The 10,430-nt window shown below is 59.7% G+C and overlaps 1 protein-coding gene across 1 annotated transcript in view; it reads left to right on the forward strand.

Moving 5' to 3' along the window:
* The window catches only part of NPR1 (natriuretic peptide receptor 1), a 99,134-nt gene extending 89,000 nt beyond the window's left edge, over positions 1 to 10,134 (forward strand). The window contains exons 11-15 of the mRNA XM_040332794.1: positions 752 to 856; positions 1,766 to 1,837; positions 8,132 to 8,291; positions 9,696 to 9,851; positions 9,943 to 10,134. Of these exons, the coding sequence (XP_040188728.1) occupies positions 752 to 856; positions 1,766 to 1,837; positions 8,132 to 8,291; positions 9,696 to 9,851; positions 9,943 to 10,115 (666 nt within the window). The 3' untranslated portion in view covers positions 10,116 to 10,134. The remainder of the gene's footprint in view (positions 1 to 751; positions 857 to 1,765; positions 1,838 to 8,131; positions 8,292 to 9,695; positions 9,852 to 9,942) is intronic.
* Positions 10,135 to 10,430: the final 296 nt, after the last annotated feature.

The following is a 10,430-nucleotide window of genomic DNA, read 5'->3' on the forward strand; positions in this document are numbered from 1 at the left end:
GGGGCTGTGACACAGGGAGGTGTACGTGGGCGGGGCTGTGACACAGGGAGGTGTGAGTGGGCGGGGCTGTGACACGGGGAGGTGTACGTGGGCGGGGCTGTGACACAGGGAGGTGTACGTGGGCGGGGCTGTGACACAGGGAGGTGTGAGTGGGCGGGGCTGTGACACAGGGAGGTGTACGTGGGCGGGGCTGTGACACAGGGAGGTGTACGTGGGCGGGGCTGTGACACAGGGAGGTGTGAGTGGGCGGGGCTGTGACACAGGGAGGTGTACGTGGGCGGGGCTGTGACACAGGGAGGTGTACGTGGGCGGGGCTGTGACACAGGGAGGTGTGAGTGGGCGGGGCTGTGACACAGGGAGGTGTACGTGGGCGGGGCTGTGACACAGGGAGGTGTAAGTGGGCGGGGCTGTGACAGGGAGGTGTAAGTGGGCGGGGCTGTGACACAGGGAGGTGTAAGTGGGCGGGGCTGTGACACAGGGAGGTGTAAGTGGGCGGGGCTGTGACACAGGGAGGTGTAAGTGGGCGGGGCTGTGACAGGGAGGTGTAAGTGGGCGGGGCTGTGACACAGGGAGGTGTAAGTGGGCGGGGCTGTGACACAGGGAGGTGTAAGTGGGCGGGGCTGTGACACAGGGAGGTGTAAGTGGGCGGGGCTGTGACAGGGAGGTGTAAGTGGGCGGGGCTGTGACACAGGGAGGTGTAAGTGGGCGGGGATATGAAGGAAGATCTGACCAATTATCATCTCCATTGCAGATGAGGGACGTCCAGAACGAGCATCTGACCCGATTTGTCGGGGCGTGTATAGACCCGCCCAATATCTGTATCCTGACCGAATACTGCCCCCGGGGGAGCCTGCAGGTGAGTCTTCCACCCTGAGATCTGCAGAGCATCCCTCCCCTCCCCCTCCTGACAGATCCATATTGATATATTCTGCAGAGCATCCCTCCCCTCCCCCTCCTGACAGATCCATATTGATATATTCTGCAGAGCATCGCTCCCTCCCCCTCCTGACAGATCCATATTGGTATATTCTGCAGTGCATCGCTCCCTCCCCTCCCCCTCCTGACAGATCCATATTGATATATTCTGCAGAGCATCCCTCCCCTCCCCCTCCTGACAGATCCATATTGATACATTCTGCAGAGCATCGCTCCCTCCCCTCCCCCTCCTGACAGATCCATATTGATATATTCTGCAGAACATCGCTCCCTCCCCCTCCTGACAGATCCATATTGATACATTCTGCAGAGCATCGCACCGTCCCCTCCCCCTCCTGACAGATCCATATTGATATATTCTGCAGAGCATCGCACCCTCCCCTCCCCCTCCTGACAGATCCATATTGATACATTCTGCAGAGCATCGCACCGTCCCCTCCCCCTCCTGACAGATCCATATTGATATATTCTGCAGAGCATCGCACCCTCCCCTCCCCCTCCTGACAGATCCATATTGATATATTCTGCAGAGCATCGCTCCCTCCCCCTCCTGACAGATCCCTATTGATATATTCTGCAGAGCATCGCTCCCTCCCCTCCCCCTCCTGACAGATCCATATTGATACATTCTGCAGAACATCGCTCCCTCCCCCTCCTGACAGATCCATATTGATATATTCTGCAGAGCATCGCACCCTCCCCTCCCCCTCCTGACAGATCCATATTGATATATTCTGCAGAGCATCGCTCCCTCCCCTCCCCCTCCTGACAGATCCATATTGATATATTCTGCAGAGCATCGCTCCATGATTGTATGTTCCCTCTGCAGGACATTCTGGAGAATGAGAGTATTACTCTGGATTGGATGTTCCGGTATTCCTTGATAAATGACATTGTGAAGGTAGGTGGGGGTCGCTGTGAAGGTAGGTGGGGGTCGCTGTGAAGGTAGGTGGGGGTCGCTGTGAAGGTAGGTCGGGTCGCTGTGAAGGTAGGTGGGGGTCGCTGTGAAGCTAGGTGGGGGTCGCTGTGAAGGTAGGTGGGGTCGCTGTGAAGGTAGGTGGGGGGTCGCTGTGAAGGTAGGTGGGGGTCGCTGTGAAGGTAGGTGGGGGTCGCTGTGAAGGTAGGTGGGGGTCGCTGTGAAGGTAGGTGGGGGTCGCTGTGAAGGTAGGTGGGGATCGCTGTGAAGGTAGGTGGGGATCGCTGTGAAGGTAGGTGGGGGGTCGCTGTGAAGGTAGGTGGGGGTCGCTGTGAAGGTAGGTGGGGGTCGCTGTGAAGGTAGGTGGGGTCGGGTCGCTGTGAAGGTAGGTGGGGGTCGCTGTGAAGGTAGGGGGGGGGTCGCTGTGAAGGTAGGTGGGGGTCGCTGTGAAGGTAGGTGGGGTCGCTGTGAAGGTAGGTGGGGGGTCGCTGTGAAGGTAGGTGGGGGTCGCTGTGAAGGTAGGTGGGGGTCGCTGTGAAGGTAGGTGGGGGTCGCTGTGAAGCTAGGTGGGGGTCGCTGTGAAGGTAGGTGGGGTCGGGTCGCTGTGAAGGTAGGTGGGGGTCGCTGTGAAGGTAGGTGGGGGGTCGCTGTGAAGGTAGGTGGGGGTCGCTGTGAAGGTAGGTGGGGTCGCTGTGAAGGTAGGTGGGGGGTCGCTGTGAAGGTAGGTGGGGGTCGCTGTGAAGGTAGGTGGGGGTCGCTGTGAAGGTAGGTGGGGGTCGCTGTGAAGCTAGGTGGGGGTCGCTGTGAAGGTAGGTGGGGATCGCTGTGAAGGTAGGTGGGGATCGCTGTGAAGGTAGGTGGGGATCGCTGTGAAGGTAGGTGGGGGGTCGCTGTGAAGTTAGGTGGGGGTCGCTGTGAAGGTAGGTGGGGGTCGCTGTGAAGGTAGGTGGGGATCGCTGTGAAGGTAGGTGGGGGTCGCTGTGAAGGTAGGTGGGGGTCGCTGTGAAGCTAGGTGGGGGTCGCTGTGAAGGTAGGTGGGGATCGCTGTGAAGGTAGGTGGGGATCGCTGTGAAGGTAGGTGGGGGGTCGCTGTGAAGGTAGGTGGGGGGTCGCTGTGAAGGTAGGTGGGGGGTCGCTGTGAAGGTAGGTGGGGGTTGCTGTGAAGGTAGGTGGGGGTCGGGTCGCTGTGAAGGTAGGTGGGGGTCGCTGTGAAGGTAGGTGGGGGTTGCTGTGAAGGTAGGTGGGGGTCGGGTCGCTGTGAAGGTAGGTGGGGTCGGGTCGCTGTGAAGGTAGGTGGGGGTCGCTGTGAAGGTAGGTGGGGGGTCGCTGTGAAGGTAGGTGGGGGTCGCTGTGAATGTAGGTGGGGGATCGCTGTGAAGGTAGGTGGGGGGGTCGCTGTGAAGGTAGGTGGGGGTCGCTGTGAAGGTAGGTGGGGGTCGCTGTGAAGGTAGGTGGGGGTCACTGTGAAGGTAGGTGGGGGTTGGGTCGCTGTGAAGGTAGGTGGGGGTCGCTGTGAAGGTAGGTGGGGGGTCGCTGTGAAGGTAGGTGGGGGTCGCTGTGAAGGTAGGTGGGGGGTCGCTGTGAAGGTAGGTGGGGGTCGCTGTGAAGGTAGGTGGGGGTCGCTGTGAAGGTAGGTGGGGGTTGCTGTGAAGGTAGGTGGGGGTCGGGTCGCTGTGAAGGTAGGTGGGGGTCGCTGTGAAGTTAGGTGGGGGTCGGGTCGCTGTGAAGGTAGGTGGGGGTCGCTGTGAAGGTAGGTGGGGGGTCGCTGTGAAGGTAGGTGGGGTCGGGTCGCTGTGAAGGTAGGTGGGGGTCGCTGTGAAGGTAGGTCGGGGTCGCTGTGAAGGTAGGTGGGGGTTGCTGTGAAGGTAGGTGGGGGTCGCTGTGAAGGTAGGTGGGGGTCGCTGTGAAGGTAGGTGGGGGTCGCTGTGAAGGTAGGTGGGGGGTTGCTGTGAAGGTAGGTGGGGGTCGCTGTGAAGGTAGGCTGGGGTCGCTGTGAAGGTAGGTGGGGTCGCTGTGAAGGTAGGTCGGGTCGCTGTGAAGGTAGGTGGGGGTCGCTGTGAAGGTAGGTGGGGGTCGCTGTGAAGGTAGGTGGGGGGTCGCTGTGAAGGTAGGTGGGGGTCGCTGTGAAGGTAGGTGGGGGGTCGCTGTGAAGGTAGGTGGGGGTTGCTGTGAAGGTAGGTGGGGGTCGGGTCGCTGTGAAGGTAGGTGGGGGTCGTGTCGCTGTGAAGGTAGGTGGGGGTCGCTGTGAAGGTAGGTGGGGGTTGTGTCGCTGTGAAGGTAGGTGGGGGTCGCTGTGAAGGTAGGTGGGGGTCGCTGTGAAGGTAGGTGGGGACATAGAACCTCACTGGGAGAGGACAGCAGGGGCACAGTGTAGACGGGGGGCATAGAACCTCACTGGGAGGACAGCAGGGGCACAGTGTAGACGGGGGACATAGAACCTCACTGGGGGGAGGACAGCAGGGGCACAGTGTAGAACGGGGGACATAGAACCTCACTGGGGGAGGACAGCAGGGGCACAGTGTAGACGGGGGACATAGAACCTCACTGGGGGAGGACAGCAGGGGCACAGTGTAGACGGGGGACATAGAACCTCACTGGGGGAGGACAGCAGGGGCACAGTGTAGACGGGGACATAGAACCTCACTGGGGGAGGACAGCAGGGGCACAGTGTAGACGGGGGACATAGAACCTCACTAGGGGAGGACAGCAGGGGCACAGTGTAGACGGGGGACATAGAACCTCACTGGGGGGGGGGGACAGCAGGGACACAGTGTAGACGGGGGACATAGAACCTCACTGGGGGAGGACAGCAGGGGCACAGTGTAGACGGGGGACATAGAACCTCACTGGGGGGAGGACAGCAGGGACACAGTGTAGACGGGGGACATAGAACCTCACTGGGGGAGGACAGCAGGGGCACAGTGTAGACGGGGGACATAGAACCTCACTGGGGGGAGGACAGCAGGGACACAGTGTAGACGGGGGACATAGAACCTCACTGGGGGAGGACAGCAGGGACACAGTGTAGACCGGGGACATAGAACCTCACTGGGGGGAGGACAGCAGGGGCACAGTGTAGACGGGGGACATAGAACCTCACTGGGGGAGGACAGCAGGGACACAGTGTAGACCGGGGACATAGAACCTCACTGGGGGGAGGACAGCAGGGGCACAGTGTAGACGGGGGACATAGAACCTCACTGGGAGGAGGACAGCAGGGGCACAGTGTAGACGGGGGACATAGAACCTCACCGGGGGAGGACAGCAGGGGCACAGTGTAGACGGGGGACAAAGAACCTCACTGGGGGAGGACAGCAGGGGCACAGTGTAGACGGGGGACATAGAACCTCACTGGGGGGAGGACAGCAGGGGCACAGTGTAGACGGGGGACATAGAACCTCACTGGGGGGAGGACAGCAGGGGCACAGTGTAGACGGGGGACATAGAACCTCACTGGGGGAGGACAGCAGGGGCACAGTGTAGACCGGGGACATAGAACCTCACTGGGGGAGGACAGCAGGGGCACAGTGTAGACGGGGGACATAGAACCTCACTGGGGGGAGGACAGCAGGGGCACAGTGTAGACGGGGGACATAGAACCTCACTGGGGGAGGACAGCAGGGGCACAGTGTAGACGGGGACCTAGAACCTCACTGGGGGAGGACAGCAGGGGCACAGTGTAGACGGGGGACATAGAACCTCACTGGGAGGAGGACAGCAGGGGCACAGTGTAGACGGGGGACATAGAACCTCACTGGGGGAGGACAGCAGGGGCACAGTGTAGACGGGGGACATAGAACCTCACTGGGGGGAGGACAGCAGGGACACAGTGTAGACGGGGGACATAGAACCTCACTGGGGGAGGACAGCAGGGACACAGTGTAGACCGGGGACATAGAACCTCACTGGGGGGAGGACAGCAGGGGCACAGTGTAGACGGGGGACATAGAACCTCACTGGGAGAGGACAGCAGGGGCACAGTGTAGACGGGGGGCATAGAACCTCACTGGGAGGACAGCAGGGGCACAGTGTAGACGGGGGACATAGAACCTCACTGGGGGGAGGACAGCAGGGGCACAGTGTAGAACGGGGGACATAGAACCTCACTGGGGGAGGACAGCAGGGGCACAGTGTAGACGGGGGACATAGAACCTCACTGGGGGAGGACAGCAGGGGCACAGTGTAGACGGGGGACATAGAACCTCACTGGGGGAGGACAGCAGGGGCACAGTGTAGACGGGGACATAGAACCTCACTGGGGGAGGACAGCAGGGGCACAGTGTAGACGGGGGACATAGAACCTCACTAGGGGAGGACAGCAGGGGCACAGTGTAGACGGGGGACATAGAACCTCACTGGGGGGGGGGGACAGCAGGGACACAGTGTAGACGGGGGACATAGAACCTCACTGGGGGAGGACAGCAGGGGCACAGTGTAGACGGGGGACATAGAACCTCACTGGGGGAGGACAGCAGGGGCACAGTGTAGATGGGGACATAGAACCTCACCGGGGGAGGACAGCAGGGGCACAGTGTAGACGGGGGACAAAGAACCTCACTGGGGGAGGACAGCAGGGGCACAGTGTAGACGGGGGACATAGAACCTCACTGGGGGGAGGACAGCAGGGGCACAGTGTAGACGGGGGACATAGAACCTCACTGGGGGGAGGACAGCAGGGGCACAGTGTAGACGGGGGACATAGAACCTCACTGGGGGAGGACAGCAGGGGCACAGTGTAGACCGGGGACATAGAACCTCACCGGGGGAGGACAGCAGGGGCACAGTGTAGACGGGGGACATAGAACCTCCCTGGGGGGAGGACAGCAGGGGCACAGTGTAGACGGGGGACATAGAACCTCACTGGGGGAGGACAGCAGGGGCACAGTGTAGACGGGGACCTAGAACCTCACTGGGGGAGGACAGCAGGGGCACAGTGTAGACGGGGGACATAGAACCTCACTGGGAGGAGGACAGCAGGGGCACAGTGTAGACGGGGGACATAGAACCTCACTGGGGGAGGACAGCAGGGGCACAGTGTAGACGGGGGACATAGAACCTCACTGGGGGGAGGACAGCAGGGATACAGTGTAGACGGGGGACATAGAACCTCACTGGGGGAGGACAGCAGGGACACAGTGTAGACCGGGGACATAGAACCTCACTGGGGGGAGGACAGCAGGGGCACAGTGTAGACGGGGGACATAGAACCTCACTGGGGGAGGACAGCAGGGACACAGTGTAGACCGGGGACATAGAACCTCACTGGGGGGAGGACAGCAGGGGCACAGTGTAGACGGGGGACATAGAACCTCACTGGGAGGAGGACAGCAGGGGCACAGTGTAGACGGGGGACATAGAACCTCACCGGGGGAGGACAGCAGGGGCACAGTGTAGACGGGGGACATAGAACCTCACCGGGGGAGGACAGCAGGGGCACAGTGTAGACGGGGGACATAGAACCTCACTGGGGGAGGACAGCAGGGACACAGTGTAGACCGGGGACATAGAACCTCACTGGGGGGAGGACAGCAGGGGCACAGTGTAGACGGGGGACATAGAACCTCACTGGGAGGAGGACAGCAGGGGCACAGTGTAGACGGGGGACATAGAACCTCACCGGGGGAGGACAGCAGGGGCACAGTGTAGACGGGGGACATAGAACCTCACCGGGGGAGGACAGCAGGGGCACAGTGTAGACGGGGGACATAGAACCTCACTGGGGGGAGGACAGCAGGGACACAGTGTAGACGGGGGACATAGAACCTCACTGGGGGAGGACAGCAGGGACACAGTGTAGACCGGGGACATAGAACCTCACTGGGGGGAGGACAGCAGGGGCACAGTGTAGACGGGGGACATAGAACCTCACTGGGGGAGGACAGCAGGGACACAGTGTAGACCGGGGACATAGAACCTCACTGGGGGGAGGACAGCAGGGGCACAGTGTAGACGGGGGACATAGAACCTCACCGGGGGAGGACAGCAGGGGCACAGTGTAGACGGGGGACATAGAACCTCACCGGGGGAGGACAGCAGGGGCACAGTGTAGACGGGGGACATAGAACCTCACCGGGGGAGGACAGCAGGGGCACAGTGTAGACGGGGGACATAGAACCTCACTGGGGGAGGACAGCAGGGGCACAGTGTAGACCAGGAACATAGAACCTCACTGGGGGAGGACAGCAGGGGCACAGTGTAGACGGGGGACATAGAACCTCATTGGAAATAAAAGTGATATTTCTAATGTCCTGATTGGTTGGCCGTCTTCTTCTCCTCCAGGGAATGCTGTTCCTGCACAACAGCGTCATCGTGTCCCACGGGAACCTCAAGTCCTGCAACTGCGTGGTGGACAGCCGCTTCGTCCTGAAGATCACCGACTACGGACTGGCCAGCTTCCGCAGGGTGGTGGACTTGGAGGATTCTCACGCTTTCTTTGCCAGTAAGACGGAACATCTCCGCTCAGGAGGTCCTTGGCCGCCATGTGATTGGAGGCAGCTAAAGGACGACCCCATTATTACCAAAATGTATGAACCTCAAAGTGTCCCGGGCCCGGGTCAGCCACCTACCAGGGCAAGGGTCCAGAACGGAGCCCCCTCCCCCACTGAGTCCATTCTTTGCACCTTTGCTTTACTGCGCCCAGGGCAGCATCTCCTCCTGCCCCCCCTCCCCCCCAGCCCTTTTTGACAGTTCTGATGGTTGTCATTAAACTGACCCTTGGCCCTGACACGGGTCCTGACCAATCAAAGTGTGTCCTTCTATTGAACTTCTAGTACAGTTCCGTGGAAGATCGGCGGGTTGCTGCAGACATTGCTTGGGGTTCCTTGAGCAATTTCTGCCTCTCAGATGAGGAACTGTGGACAGGGCCACCATCAGGAATAATGGGGCCCCTTGCACAGCTTCAGGCATGGCCCCCCCCCCTGGAGCAGAGAACCAGGGGGGGTTCAAATTGAGAAGCGGGGGGGGGCAGGGCGTGAATGGGAAAGTGGGGGGTGCCACGAATTTAAAAAATATAAAAAAATAGGGGGGTAGCCATCCAGGGCCCTGGGGACCTCCGGGCCCCTGGACCCTTTAATAAAAAGAAAGAAAAAAATATATATATAAAAAAAAAAGGGGGGGAGGGGGGTTTGCCATTCGGGGGCCCTGAGGACCTATGGGCCCTTTAAAAAAAAAAAAAAAATTTATATATATATAAAATTGATGTTTTTTATAACAAATAAAATAAAAAAATGGGGGGTTGCCATCCAGAGAAATAACAAAAATATATAAAAAGAAAAAATAGATTTTTTTTTATTATCAAAAAAAAGGGACGGGAAGGGAGGGGAAAGGGAAGGGACGGGGAAGGGACGGTAGGGGAAGGGAGGGGAATGGAAAGGACGGGAAGGGAGGGGATGGGAAGGGAAGGGAGGGGAAGGGAAGGGAAGGGAGGGGAAGGGAGGGGAGGGGAGGGGAAGGGAAGGGAGGGGAAGGGAAGGGAAGGGAAGGGAGGGGAATGGAAAGGGAAGGGAAAGGACGGGAAGAGAGGGGAAGGTAAGGGAAGGGAGGGGAAGGGAGGGGAGGGGAAGGGAAGGGAGGGGAAGGGAAGGGATGGGAAGGGAAGGGAGGGGAATGGAAGGGGAATGGAAAGGACGGGAAGAGAGGGGAAGGTAAGGGAAGGGAGGGGAAGGAAGGGGAAGGGGAAGGGAAGAGAAGGGACGGGAAGGGACGGGAGGGGAAGGGACAGGAGGGGAAGGGACAGGAGGGGAAGGGACGGGAAGGAAGGGGAAGGGAAGGGAAGGGACGTTCTTATGACATGAAAGTCTCCTCACCGTTCTGAGGGGTTCCTCACCCTCCATTGTTGTTATAGAGAGGCTGTGGACGGCCCCGGAGCTCCTCCGCATGGAATCCCCCGACCCTCAGGGGACCCAGAAAGGAGACGTCTACAGCTTTGGCATCATACTCCAGGAGATCGCTCTCAGGAACGGGGTCTTCTACATGGACAGCGCCGACTACAGCCCCAAAGGTGGGTCTCCTGACCGGGGGTGCCGACCCCCCCACCACCAGACACGAGGTTTCTCTTTCTTCTGTAATTCCCCCAAATTTCTCCTTTTCAGAAATTATAGACCGAGTCAAGAGCCAGGAGAAGCCGTACTTCCGACCGTCCACCAACCTTTACTGCCACATCCAGGAACTGGGGGTGCTCATGCAGAGGTGCTGGGCGGAGGACCCCCTAGACAGGCCGGACTTCAATCAGATGAAAGTTCTGCTACGAAAGTTCAACAGGTGATGATGACCTCCATTCTGGGGGGGACTGTGGCCTGAACTTCCTCTTATTTTACCTCAATTCCTATTCAACTGGGCGGGGGAGGGCTATACTGGATACCCATGGGGGGGGCTATACTGGATACCTATAGGGGGGGGGGGCTATACTGGATACCTATGGGGGGGGGGGGCTATACTGGATACCTATGGGGGGGGGCTATACTGGATACCTATGGGGGGGGGGGGGGTAGGCCATTCTAATAAGGGGCCTGATGTGTGCTAATCTGGACCACTGACACCATACAAGAGGTCAATTCTGGCTCTCCATCCATATGTTGCA

The sequence above is a fragment of the Rana temporaria genome, chromosome 13 (assembly GCF_905171775.1).
Source record: "Rana temporaria chromosome 13, aRanTem1.1, whole genome shotgun sequence".
NCBI classification, from domain to species: Eukaryota; Metazoa; Chordata; class Amphibia; order Anura; family Ranidae; genus Rana; species Rana temporaria.